The sequence below is a fragment of the Oncorhynchus masou genome, chromosome 24, assembly GCF_036934945.1.
Source record: "Oncorhynchus masou masou isolate Uvic2021 chromosome 24, UVic_Omas_1.1, whole genome shotgun sequence".
NCBI lineage: Eukaryota > Metazoa > Chordata > Actinopteri > Salmoniformes > Salmonidae > Oncorhynchus > Oncorhynchus masou.
Genome location: NC_088235.1, coordinates 63222957 through 63237946, shown reverse-complemented (window position 1 = coordinate 63237946; position 14990 = coordinate 63222957). Strand labels below are relative to the sequence as shown.

At 44.2% G+C, this 14990-nt stretch overlaps 1 protein-coding gene across 1 annotated transcript in view; it reads right to left on the bottom strand.

Moving 5' to 3' along the window:
- LOC135512448 (TATA-binding protein-associated factor 172-like) overlaps window positions 1-14990 on the bottom strand; it is a 62898-nt gene that overhangs the window by 10338 nt on the left and 37570 nt on the right. The window contains 2 exon segments of the mRNA XM_064934482.1: window positions 6300-6421; window positions 11763-11915. Of these exon segments, the coding sequence (XP_064790554.1) occupies window positions 6300-6421; window positions 11763-11915 (275 nt within the window).

Below are 14990 nucleotides of genomic sequence, written 5' to 3'. Positions count from 1 at the left end.
AATTCCCAGCTACTTTTGAAGCACGTGCCCTAGATGTTAAGTGTTAATATTTAACAGCTTATTATAAAAGCTAAAAATGTTGATACAATTACCCATCATTGGAATATTTGTTTTCTACATTGCATAAAAACACTTTTCCTATTGAGATGCATTAAATTGAAAACTGTAGTCTTAAAAAACATCAGATTTGTAATGAACACATGCAAGAGCTCTGCGATTTATTCACTGCTATGGTCATTGATCTCCTTTAGAATCTATACCTTTTCTTTCTGTGCCCCCAAATGTTTGGATATACTGGTAAAGTTGCCAGGTTGTTAGCTAGCTAACAAATTAGGTAACATGACTGAACAAAGTCTAAACAATTGTTTAACGACGTCGACGAGCGAGTAGTTTTACAACGGCCCACGACATGGTTTATGAAAGGCAGCCCCGGTGATCCCCTATAAGGAATAAAAATGTTGCGCAGGTAATATGGAGTAGGTATTTAGATCTTGTTGGGCTAGACTCAAGCCGTTTACACTGTAGCAATGGTGCAACTATGACGCTAACAAATCTGCACTCACTTGTTTCTCTATGGTACTCGGAAACAAATGGTACAGGGAAGGCCTCGATTATAAACCCCTTAACATAATTATCTAGGATCATTTTCATAGTAACAGTGCGCCAAAAATGAAACCTAAGTATGTTATTGCATATGCAAACAAATTCGTCGCACTTTAGAGCCCTGCATATAATTGTGTTGACAATCATTAAATCAACCAGTCATTTTGCATGCCGAACAACCCAAGGCAATATCAGTAGCCTAGTCAAACTGCTCGCTGGGTCCAGCTTCTCATGCTGACCAAAGCAAGGTAGGCAGACCGTTTCTGATCTTGCACATGTGCGCGGCACCTACAGCATGCAAATATGGCTTGTTATATTCAGCCTCATGAGTTGTGTGAACTAGGGCTGTGGTGGTCATGAAATCGTCAGCCGGTGCTTGTCCAGCAAATAACTACCGGTCTCACGCTAATTGACAATTAAAACACATTTCGCATCTACAGGCTTCCACACACAGCCTACAAGCCACTGGAACACTTAACAGCCGACACAAATCACAATAAATCAATTTTACACCGGTCTAAATAATCATGACATGTAGAAAATGTATATTTCAGAAGAACAGACTAGCATATCTAAGTAGACCTTTGTTAGGCCCTGATCTGGCTATGCCATACGGCTGTGGGCTACACTAGTTCATTTAGCAGATAAGATTCGCTCACAATTCCGTGGCATTACTTTAGTATGAAGAATACAATTTAACACAGCTGAATAAAACACAGGATATTTTCTGCAAACTATTTGAAGGAGAGCACACAATGCGGCTATTCTGTGTTGAGCGGTTAACAAAGAAACAGGCTCTCCTATACGCTTCATTTGAGAGTCGTTTATGCAACTTTAGTTGCGAGACAAACGTTGGGCTGTGTGATTTGATTACATTCTAAGTCTGCATGATGCATTTTTTTTCCCCAAATCCTCAGTCACATGAAAGGCATGAGCTCTTTGGGGTTTTTTTTTGCACATACTTCAGCCTCTTTCACAATTTGACAAGCACGTTATAATACCTTGAATTTTCAGGCGGAATCCCCTTTGTATGGCTGTAATACCCCCTTTAAAGCAGTGGCCGCTGCGCTGAATAATTCATTATAATTCCTTTCTCCTGGCTGCGTGCTCCGCTCACATATCTCAAGTCTTATTAGCTAATGCCTGGCATGTCGTCGGGTCCTTCTAACATGCTACAAAACACAGACATGGTCGGGGATGCAACTGCGCGTGTCATTATTGAATTACGAGGTGCATATTGAAGATGTTGGAAGAACTGTCCAGATTTACTTTGTCAGCCAACAAGATAAATAGGCCGAACGAACAGCAAAAGCCTATGTCAGCCTATGACACTTTAGTTATGATACAAGCCTTATCAAAACATACAGGCCTATGGGCTAGGCTACATGAGGTGTGTGAATAGGATTTGAAAAAGGCAGCAAAATGGCATGATTTAGAATGGACCAGTAACATGCACCTGTCTCAGAACGGCGGGAGGATGCTTTTCCTGTGGTTCATTTTCATGCCAGGTAAGCTATACTCATTGTGTCGCTTTGTAACATGTGCTTAATATTAGTAAAGTTGATAAATATAGTAGGCCTAGCCTATAGAAAGCTGATGGGATCCTGTTTTTAGAGGCGATCAAAACTCAGTTCTCACAAAATTGCATAGCCAATAGAAATGTTGCGCAACATGAGCTCTCATGAAGTGTTTAGATTTGATTACATTTGCATTGATGTCAGAGTGATGAGGGACAACAGCATCCCGAGTACCAGGCAGTAGGCTACTGACCATCAGAAAAATCAGCGCTTAGTTACCATGACTTAACAGCAGTGACCGGTATAACGGTCACCGCAACAGCCATAGTGGCAACCTACGTAATTTACTAGGTTGTCATCTACAATACTTTCAGAAAGTATTCACAACCCTATACTTTTGACATTTTGTTGTGTTACAAAGTGGGATTCAAATGTTTTTTTATACAATCTACACAAAAAAAAACTGTCAGTGGAAGAAAAATGCTAACATTTTTGTAAAAAATAAAATATAAACAATCTTGAGTCGGTAAGTATACAACCCCAAGTCAATACATGTTTGAAGTGATGACAGCTGTGAGTCTTTCTGGGTAAGTCTACGAGAGCTTTCCACATCTAGATTGTGCAACATTAGCCTATTATTCTTTTGAAAATTCTTCAAGCTCTGTCAAATTGGTTGATGACTGTTAGACAACCATTGAGGTCTTTCCATAGATTTAAGCATATTTAAGTCAACTCTGCCACTTAAGAACATTCACCGTCTTCTTGGTAACCTACTCCAGTGTAGAGTTGGCCTCGTGTTTTAGGTAATTGTCCTGCTGAAAGAAGAATTAATCGCAGACAACCAGGTTTTCCCTCTTGGATTTTGCCTGTGCTAACTCCCTAGTCCTTAACAATTACAAGGATACCCATAACATGATGCAGCCAGCACTATGCTTAAATATGGAGAGTGGTACTGTTGTATTGGATTGAACCCAAAAATAATTTGTATTCAGGACGAAAAGTTAATGCTTTGCCACATTTAAAAAAAAATAAAAAAAAAAAAAACTTTAGTGCCTTGTTGCAAACAGGATGCAGGAAGACTTTTCTGTACAGGCTTCCTTCCACTCGGGCAATGAGATTAGTATTGTAGCGTAACTGCAATGTTGATCCATCAGTTCTCCTATCCCAGCCATTAGTCACCATTGGCCTAATGGAGAAATCAATGAGCGGTTTCCTTCCTCTCCGACAACAGAGTTCAAAAGGACGCCTGTATCTTTGTAGTGACTGGGTGTATTGATACACCACCCAAAGAGTAATTAATAATTGTGCCATGCTCAAAGGGATATTCAATGTCAGCTTTTATATTTAACCATGCAAGGTATTGGAAAATCTCCCTGGTCTGTGTGGTTGAAACGGTTTGAAATTCACTGGTCGACTGACGGACCTAACAGATAATTGTATGTGTGGGGTAGAGACGTAGTCATTCAAATATCACCTTAAACACCATTGTTGCACACAGAGCGAGGTCATGCAACTCGTGACTTTAGGAAAATATTTAGGCTTGCCTTGAAAAGGTTGATGGCGCCGAAGAGGATGGCTGACATTTCACATGCTCCTAACCAACCGAGCTGCAATACGGAAGTGATCAGATGACGCGGATGCTACAGGACTGTTTTGCTAGTACAGACTGGAATATGTTCCGGGATTTATCCAATGGCATTGAGGAGTATACCACCTCAGTCATAGGTTTCATCAATAAGTGCATCGATGACATACCAACAGTGACCGTAAGTACATATCCCAACCAGAAGCCATGGATTACAGGCAACATCCGCATCGAGCTAAAGGCTAGAGCTGCCGCTTTCAAGGAGCGAGACACTCAGCAGGATTTCTTATAAGCGTCCGGATATGTGACGAACCATCACAGGCAAAGCGTCAATACAGGATTAAGACTGAATCCTACTACACGGACACTCAGATTTGGCAGAGGTTGAAAACTATTAGGAGCTACAAAGGGAAACCCAGCCGCGAGCTGCCCAGTGACGTGAGCCTACCAGACGAGCCAAATGCCTTTCATGCTCACTTCGAGGCAAGCAACACTGAAGCACCAGCTGTTCTGGATGACTGTGATAAGTTGGTAGCCGATGTGAGCAAGAAATTTAAACCGGTCAACATTCACAAAGCCGCAGGGCCAGACGGATTACCAGAACGCGTACTCAAAGCATGCGCGGACCAACTGGCAAGTGTCTACACTGACATTTCCAACCTCTCCCTGACCAAGCCTGTAATACCTACATGTTTCAAGCAGATCACCATAGTCCCTGTGCCCAGTCCCCAGTCCATGTGCCCACGAAGCTCATCACTAAGCTAAGGACCCTGGGACTAAAACATCTCCCTCTGCAACTGAATCCCAGACTTCCTGACAGGCTACCCCCAGGTGGTAAGGGTAGGCAACAAGATGTCTGCCACGCTGATCCTCAACACTGGGACCCCTCAGGGGTGTGTACTGAGTCCCCTACTGTACTCTCTGTTCACCCACAACTGCATGGCCAAACACGATGCCAACACCATCATTAAGTTCGCTGATGACAGTGGTAGGCCTGATCACCGACAGCGATGAGACCGCCTATAGGGAGGTGGTCAGAGAACTGGCAGTGGGGTGCCAGGACAACCTCTCCCTCAACGGACTATTTACTATTTATTCACACACCCCTCCATTTGTTTTGTACACTGCTGCTCCTCACGTTTATTATTTATGCACAATGACTCAGTACCAGGTACCCCAGATATATAGCCTCGTCATTTTATTCTGCTACTTTATTTTAATTTGATAAATATTTTCTTGAACTACACTGTTATAGGCTTGTAAGTAAGCATGTCACGGTAAAGTCCACACTTGTAGTCGGCACATGTGACAGTTTGATTTGAATATAGACATTTTTAGAAATTAATTAAATGTTTTGAGTCAATTACTGACATTACGCGGTAATGTGTGTAGGCCAGTAACAACCAACTTTATCCATTTTAAATTCAGGCTGTAACAAAATGTGGAAAAAGTCAAGGGGTGTGAATTCTTTCTGAAGGCATGTGCTGTTGAAAATGGGGCTTACAATAGATTTGATTTTGATTGTTCAGATTCACCATGAGCAATAGTTTTGGTATTTTTGCAATGTGTATAATGGTACAATGTGTATATGGTAATTTTGTACTATGAAAGAAACGTTCCCTGTATAACGATGACAGCGATCACGTTTGCGAGGCGCACTGCATGGCTGAAGCCAGAGGAGAAGAGATCACTCTGCAAAGACTTCCAAATGGTCAAAACCATTCAATTTTGAGATGGGGTGAAATCCAAAGTTGTGCTGTATATTAAATTGACTCTCATCGGTAATTTGTAAACAATAAATATTGATACATTACTAGCTCAAACACTTAATTCGGAGATTAGTGGAGCAGCAGTGTAAGGCACTGCATCACAGAGCGAGAGGCATCACAGTCCGGGATCGAACCTGGGTCTGTAGTATCACAACCAGAAGTGATTGGGAGTCCCATAGAGCAGCTCACAATTGGCCCAGCGTCGTCCGGGTCAGAGGAAGGTTTGGCCGGGGTAGGCCGTCATTGTAAGTAAGAATTTGTTCTTAACAGACTTCCCTAGTTAAATAAAAAAAAAGTACACATTTTTTTTATGTGTTACTTAATTTTCTAAAATTACAAGTTAATTAGTGGAGGAGTAAAACTATAGGCTACATTGACCCCCGAATCTGGTAGAGGGCTGATAGATATCTAGTCTCCCTTGTGTCTCAGCTCCCTATATAGTCCATATACATGCATAATTCCCACACGAAACGCCCAGCTCATGAGCACCATATCAGCAGCAGGTTAATTTATAATGGAAAATTGTGGTTATTCAACAAATGTTAATGTATTGAATCATATCGTTCCCTAATCAAACCGAAACGCTTCAAACTAAAAAACATAGTTCCTGTATCGTATTGAGCACATGCATCTAGATAGGCATGGTCTTGAAAAGGAAAGAGGCACATCCCTAGTATTTAGCATATCACCTTACCACATTCTGACATAGCAATATGATGCCGAACTGCGCAGTTGATGACATGCAACCATTTGTTAATAAATGCAGCACAACTGCAATATAGTCGGCCTAGAACGTAAGTCGTGTGTGGTCATGCAGTTCAGTACCTGAGGTAGTGGTCCCCAGCCAGGATGCAGATGGACTGCAGGGTCTTGCCCAGTCCCATGTCATCACAGAGAATACCGTGGAGCTTGTACTTGTTCAGGAAGGACAGCCAGTTCACTCCGTCCTGGAGAGATCAAAGTTATTGAAACTGTCCATCAAATAATTTTACATACTAGCTATGACAGAGCAGACAACCATGGGATACAATGAGCTGTTGCACTGCGTTTGTGAGTCAAAGGATTCACGCAAACATCTTCACCGTGCTTATATTGATTGTACGAGATGGACTACATAGAAGTCGGACTGCACAAATCACTTTGTATCCCAAACAACTAATCAAAAACACTGAATGTCACAGTGGCATGCTTATTCTGCACCAGTCTAGAGGAGTTTATTATGCTGGGGTATAAAAGCTGAGCGTAGTCCTATCCATTGTTGACCAGCAGAAGTTTTATTCCAAAACTCTGCAGGGTTCCATTACACTAGAGAGATAGAGGTTGGGCTCAGCAGGATACCAGCAGAGTACACAAGCCCATCAATTCTACAATTTTTTTTATTTGTTCTGTCCAAAAAGTAATTTGTCAGCAGCAGCCAACATCCCTGCAGCATTTAAAAGCAATCCCTTTTTGTAGAGCTTTGCCAAAAAAACAATGACACTAAAAATGAAGTGGAAAGTGCTGAATAGGTAACATTTACCATTATTTTTTTAACGGTGCACAAAATAATCCAAAACGAATTGCAAATACATCCAGGTTACCTTCAGAATAATGTGCCGTCGGGAAGTATTCAGACCACTTGACTTTTTCCAAATTGTTATGTTACATCCTGATTCTAAAATAGATTTTTTAAAGTATATCCTTAGTAATCTACACACAATACTCCATAATGACATAGCGAGAAAGCTTAGCAAATATTAAATAAACAGAAAAGCCTTAATTACATAAGTATTCAGACCCTTCTCTATGAGACTCGAAATTGAGCTCAGGTGCATTCTGTTTTCATTGATCATCCTTGAGATGTTTCTACAACTTGGAGTCCACCTGTGGTAAATTCAATTGATTGGACATGATTTGGAAAGGCACACACCCATCTATATAAAAACGTCCCACAGTTGACAGTGCATGTCGGAGGAAAAACAAACCCAGGAGATCGAAGGAATTGCCTGTAGAGCTCCGAGACAGGATTGTGCTGAGGCACAGATCTGGGGAAGGGTACCAAAACATTTCTGCAGCATTGAAGGTCCAAGGACAGTGGTCTTTATCGTTCTTAAATGGAAGAAGTTTGGAGCCTCCAAGACTATTCCTAGAGCTGGCTGCCCGGCCAAACTGACCAATTGTGGGAGAAGGGCCTTGGTCAGGGAGGTGACCAAGAACCCGATGGTCACTCTGACAGAGCTCCTGAGTTCCTCTGGAGATGGGAGAACCTTCCAGAAGGACAACCATCTCTGCAGCACTACACCAAGTGGCGAGACAGAAGACACTGCTCAGTAAAAAAAGAGGCACTTGACAGTCTGCTTAGAGTTTGCCAAAAGGTACTGAGACGACTCAGAACATAAAAAAAAGGAATCTCAGGTCTGATGAAACCTAGATTAACCTTGAGCCTGAAAGGCAAGTGTCACATCTGGAGGAAACCAGGTACCGCTCATTACCTGGCCAATTACCACCCCTACCGTGAAGCATGGTGGTGGCAGTATCATGCTGTGGGGATGTTTTTCAGCAGCAGGGACTGGGAGACAAGTCAGGATCAAGGGAAAGGGGAACCAAGCAAAGTAAAGAGAGATCACTGAGGTAAACCTCCTCCAAAGTGCTCAGGACCTCAGACTGGGGCAAGGTTCACCTTCCAACTGGACAACAACCCTAAGCACACAGCCAAAACAACAGAGAAGTGGCTTCGGGACAAGTTTCTGAATGTCCTTGAGTGGCCCAGCCAGAGCCCGGACTTGAACCCGATCTAACATCTCTGGAGAGACCTGAAAATGGCTGTGCAGCGACGCTTCCCATCCAACCTGAGAGCTTGAGGATCTGCAGAAAACAATGGGAGAAACTCCCCAAATGCAGGTGTGCCAAGCTTGTAGCGTCATACACAAGCAGACTCAAGGTCGTCATTGCTGCCAAAGGTGCGTCAACAAAAGTAGAGTAACTGTGAACTGCATTTATTTTCAGCAAACTTAACATGAGGAAATATTTGTATGAACACAAGATTCAAAACAACAGAAAGGGTCTAAATACATTTATTTAAAAAAAAAACTAATTTATTGAGATATAACAGCAACAAAAAAAGTCCTATTACTGTCTAAATCAAAATCAAAAGTCAATGCAGTTTATTTAAAAGATTTGCCAGTTCTTTGTGAAATGTTATTGACTCTTCCACCAAGGCACCTTCACCCTCCGATCCAACAGGTCCCAGACATGCTCAATGAGATTGAGATCAGCATGAAGGCAGAACACTGACATTCCTGTCTTGCAGGAAATCATGCACAAAATGAGCAGCATGGCTGGTGGCATTGTCATGCTGGAGGCTCAATGACAAGCCTGCAGGAAGCGCACATGAAGGAGGATGTTTTCCCTGATGCTGCAATGACACAAGCGCAGTCCAATGATGCTGTGACACACCGCCCCAGACCATGACGGACCCTCCACCTCCAAATTGATCCCGCTCCAGAGTACAGGCCTAGGTGTAATGCTCATTCCTTCGACGATAAACGCAAATCCGACAATCACACCTGGTTAGACAAAAGCAAGCCCTCCATTTGGCAAATCTGACCATAATTCTATCCTCCTGATTCCTGCTTACAAGCAAAAACTAAAGCAGGAAGTACCAGTGACTCACTCAATACGGAAGTGGTCAGGTGACACATGATACACTACAGGACTGTTTTGCTAGCACAGACTGGAATACGTTCCGGGATTCATCCAATGGCATTGAGGAGTATACCACCTCAGGTCATAGGTTTCATCAATAAGTGCATTGACGACAGTCCCCACAGCGACCGTAAGTTCATATCCCAACCTGAAGCCATAGATAACAGGCAACATCCACATCGAGCTAAAGGCTAGGTCTGCCGCTTTTAAGGAGCGGGACACTAATCCGGGTGCTTATAAGACATCCCACTATGCCCTAGATGAACCATCAAACAGGCAAAGCTTCAATACAGGACCGAGATTCAACACCGGCTCTGGCGCTCATTTGATATAGCAGGGCTTGAAAACTATTAGGGACAACAAAGGGAAACCCAGCCATGAGCTGCCCAGTGAGGCTGAATGCCTGTTTTGCTTGCTTCGAAGCAAGCAACACTGAAGCATGCACGAGAGCACCAGCTGTTCTGGATGACTGTGATAATGCTCTCGGTGGCCGATGTGAACAAAACCTTTAAAGAGGTCAACATTCACGTGTAGATAAGCAGGACTTGTACTCAGCATGTACGGATCAACTGTCAAGTCGCTCACTGACATTTTCAACCTCTCCATGACTGAGTCTGTAATACCTACATGTTTCAAACAGACCACCATAGTCCCTGTGCCCAATGAAGCAAAGGTAACCTGCATAAATGATAACCGCCCCTTAGCGCTCACATCAGTAGCCATGAAGTGCTTTGAAAGGCTAGTAATGGTTCACAACAGCATCCTCTGACACCCTAGACCCACTCCAATACCGCCCTAACAGATGCAGTCGCACTCCACACTGCCCTTTCCCACCTGGACAAAAGGAACACCTATGTAAGAATGCTGTTCACTGACTACAGCTCAGCTTTCAACACCATCGTGCTCACAAAGCTCATCACTAAGCTAAGGACCCTGGGACTTAAACACCTCCCTCTGCAACTGGATCCCAGACTTCCTGACAGACCGCCAGCAGGTGGTAAGAGGAGGCAACACGTTTGCCACACCGATCCTCAACACTGGGGCCCCTCAGGGGTATGTGCTTAATCCCCTCCTGTATGCCCCGTTTACCCACGACTGCGTGGCCAAACACGATCTCATTAAGTTTGCTGATGACAGTGGTAGGCCTGATCACCGACGAGACGGCCTGTAGGTTGGTGGTCAGAACTGGCAGTGTGGTGCCAGGACAACAACCTCTCCCTCAATGTGAGCAAGACTAAGGAGCTGATCGTGGACTACAGGATAAGGCGGGCCAAACAGGCCCCAATAACGTCGACGGGGCAGTAGTGGAGCGGGTCGAGAGTTGAGTTCACCGAACGGTCCAAACATACCAAGACAGTCATGAAGAGGGCACGACAATGCTTAATCCCCCTCAGGAGACTGAAAAGATTTGTCAGGGTCCCCAGATCCTCAAAAGGTTCTACAGCTGCACCATCGAGAGCATCACTGCCTGGCAACTGCTCAGCATTTGACCGTAAGGTGCTAGAGGGTAGTGCGAACAGCCCAGTACGTCACTGGGGCCAAGCTTCCTGCCATACTGGACCCATGTAATAGGCAGAGGAATGGGGAAAGCCCATAAAATTGTCAGATACTCCAGTCACCCAAGTCAAACTTCTCTGCTACCGCACAGGAAGCTGTACCGGAGCACCAAGTCTAGGACCAAAAGGCTCCACAACAGTGTCTACCTGAAAGCCATAAAACTGCTGAGCAATTTATAAAATCGCCACCGGACAATTTACATTGACCCCTCCCTTTTGTATACTTCTACTACTCGTTGTTTATTAACTATGCAGTCACTTCACCCCCACCTACATGTACAAATTACCTCAACTAACCTGTACCCCCACACACTAACTCCGTACCGGTGCCCCCTGTATATAGCCTCGATATATTGTTATTCTTATTGTGTTACTTTTTATTGTATTCTACTTGGTAAATATTTTCTTAACTCTTCTTGAACTGCACTGTTTGTTAAGGGCTTGTAAGTAAGCGTTTCACGGTAAAGTCGACACTTGTCAAATAAACTTTGATTTGATATTGTTTTTATGCAGTTATATTAGCATTACAATCTGTCACCAATTGTAGGCGATTGACATGTTGGCAGTTCGGCAAGGGAATGATAAGTTAATTACCCCAGTGAAATCAGCGTCATGTTTGCAATATCACAAATAAAGGTCTGGGGTTGAGTACTGACGTTAGCTTCAGCTGTACGCTAGCTAGCAAAGTTAGCTAGCTAGAATTACATTCAGCATTCACATAAAACTGACTAGCAAGCTACCGGTATCTTTCTTTGTAAAGTGCTGTATCCTGTCTGGAAATCATTTTGCTGAACAGGAAATTAAGAGTTCAAAGTTCTGCATTAGTCAAGTGTGTTAAATTTGTGCAGCATGAGTGGGTAGGAAGCAAGATGCAGCCTACATGTTCAAGGACAGGCAATGTGTGATTTGCGCCAGGTGGAGCTTGCAGTAGTTCGACAGTCAAGGGCTAACAGCGGTTCTACTGATTGTTTTATGTATGAGTGTTAGAGATGGATCAATAAAACAGACAAGTAAAAAGACAGACGTGTAAACAGATTTGCAAACACACCTGCTGATACTTGCGGAGCTCAGCCTGGATGGGCACAGGGATCTTGTAGTTCTCCAGCTTCCTGCTGTCAAGCAGCTGCTCCAGAAAGTGACGCTCTCTGGCCTTCTGGCGAATCAGATCATCCGACATGGTGGGAGGGTCTGGGATACCAGCCTAAAAAATAAAAATAAAAGAGTTTGAGGCCGATAAATTCAAACCCTTTCACACCCCTAAGCCAAACCAAGCCCAAATATACTTTGCTGGCCTGGTTTAGCATCCACCATGGCTGCTGGAACCTTGCTGGAAAGGACAAATGAGAAAATAAAATATCTGCGCACAATACGAATTGGCTCATCACAATGGTGTGAAAAGGCTATAAAATATCGCAACAAATAATATCAGGTGCAAAAGACAAGCCTCCTAAATATTACATACAGTGGGGGCAAAAAAGTATATAGTCAGCCACCAATTGTGCAAGTTCTCCCACTATATACACACACCTCAAACTTTTGACTGGTAATATATTTATTTATATATATATGGAACACTAACAAACACAATGTAACTCCAAGTCAATCACACTTCTGTGAAATCAAAGTGTCCACTCAGGAAGAAACACTGATTGACAATAAATTTCACATGCTGTTGTGCAAATGGAATAGACAACAGGTGGAAATTATAGGCAATTAGCAAGACACCCCCAGTAAAGGAGTGGTTCTGCAGGTGGGGACGACAGACCACTTCTCAGTTCCTATGCTTCCTGGCTGATGTTTTGGTCACTTGAATGCTGGCGGTGCTTTCACTCTAGTGGTAGCATGAGACCGAGTCTACAACCCACACAAGTGGCTCAGGTAGTGCAGCTCATCCAGGATGGCACATCAATGCGAGATGTGGCAAGAAGGTTTGCTGTGTCGGTCAGCGTAGTGTCCAGAGCATGGAGGCGCTACCAGGAGACAGGCCAGTACATCAGGAGACTTGGAGGAGGCCGTAGGAGGGCAACAACCCAGCAGCAGGACCGCTACCACCTCCTTTGTGCAAGGAGGAGCAGGGGGAGCACTGCCACAGCCCTGTAAAATGACCTCTAGCAGGCCACAAATGTGCATGTGTCTGCTCAAACGGTCAGAAACAGACTCCATGAGGGTGGTATGAGGACCCGACGTCCACAGGTGGAGGTTGGGCTTACAGCCCAACACCGTACAGGACGTTTGGCATTTGCCAGAGAACACCAAGATTGGCAAATTCGCAACTGGCGCCCTGTGCTCTTCACAGATGAAAGCAGTTTCACACTGAGCACGTGACAGACGTGACAGAGTCTGAAGAGGCCGTTCTGCTGCCTGCAACATCCTCCAGCATGACCGGTTTGGCGGTGGGTCGGTCATGGTGTGGGGTGGCATTTCTTTGGGGGGGCCGCACAGCCCTCCATGTGCTTGCCAGAGGTAGCCTGACTGCCATTAGGTACCGAGATGAGATCCTCAGACCCTTGTGAGACCATATGCTGGTGCAGTTGACCCTGGGTTCCTCCTAATGCAAGACCTCATGTGGCTGGAGTGTGTCAGCAGTTCCTGCAAGAGGAAGGCATTGATGCTATGGACTGGCCCGCCCGTTTCCCCAGACCTGAATCCAATTGAGCACATCTGGGACATCATGTCTCGCTCCATCCACCAATGTCCAGGAGTTGGCGGATGCTTTAGTCCAGGTCTTGGAGGCGATCCCTCAGGAGACCATCCGCCACCTCATCAGGAGCATGCCCAGGCATTGTAGGGAGGTCATACAGGCACGTCGAGGCCACACACTACTGAGCCTCAGTTTGACTTGTTTGAGGGACATTACATCAAAGTTGGATCAGCCTGTAGTGTGGTTTTCCACTATAATTTTGAGTGCGGCTCCAAATCCAGACCTCCATGGGTTGATAAATTTGATTTCCATTGATAATTTGTGTGATTTTGTTGTCAGCACATTAAACTATATAAAGAAAAAAGTATTTAATAAGAATATTTCATTCATTCAAGATCTAGGATGTTTTATTTTAGTGTTCCCTTTATTATAAAAACACACACACACACACATACTTTTTCTATTTATTAAAGTCCCACAGTGCCAGTGCATCTCAGAGCAAAAAAACAAGCCACGAGGTGGAAGGAATTGTCCGTAGAGCTCCGAGACAGGATTTCTGCAGCATTGAAGGTCCAAGAACAATGGCCTCCATCATTCTTAAAATTGACGTTTGGAACCACCACAACTCCTAGAGCTGGCCTAACTGAGCAATCAGGGGAGAAGGTTCTTGGTCAGGGAAGAAGTCCCTAAGAACCTGATGGTCACTGACAGAGCTCCGGAGTTCCTCTGTGGAGATGGGAGAACATTCCAGAAGGACAACCATCTCTGCAGCCCTCCACAAATCAGGCCTTTATGGTATTGTGGCCAGACGGAAGCCACTCCTCAGTAAAAGGCAAGACAGCCTGCTTGGAGTTTGCCAAAAGGCACCCATGGACTGTCAGACCATGAAAATAAAGATTATCTGGTCTGACGAAACCAAGATTGAACTCTTTGGCCTAAATGCCAAGTGTCAGGTCTGGAAGAAACCTGGCAACATCTGCACAATGAAGCACGGTGGTGGCTTCATCATGCTGTGGGGATGTCTTTCAGCAGCAGGGACTGGAAGACTAGTCAGAATTGAGGGGGAAAAAAATGAACGGAGCAAAGTACAGCGAGCTCTTTGATGAAGTCCTGAGCACTGTGGAAAAAATTACACAAAAACCTTGAAAGTTTCTTCATGTAGTCACAAAAACCATCAAGCACTATGATGAAACTGGCTCTCATGCGGACCGCCACAGGACCCAGCATTACCTCTGCTGCAAAGGATAAGTTAATTAGTGACCAGCCTCAAATCAGCAATTAACTGCACCTCAGATTGTAGCCACAATAAATGTTTCAGAGTTCAAGTAATAGACATCTCAACATCAACTGTTTAGAGGAGACTGAATCAGGCCTTCATGGTGGATTTGCTGCAAAGAAACCACTACTATAGGACACCAATAAGAAGAGACTTGCTTGGGCCAAGAAACACAAGCAATGGACATTAGACCGGTGGAAATCTGTCCTTTGGTCTGAGTGCAAATTAGAAATGTTTGGTTCCAACCGCTGTGTCTTTATAAGACGCAGAGTAGGTGAACGGATGTTCGCCACATGTGGTTCCCATCGTGACGCATGGAGGTGGTGGTGCTTTCCCGGTGACACTGCCAGTGATTTTAT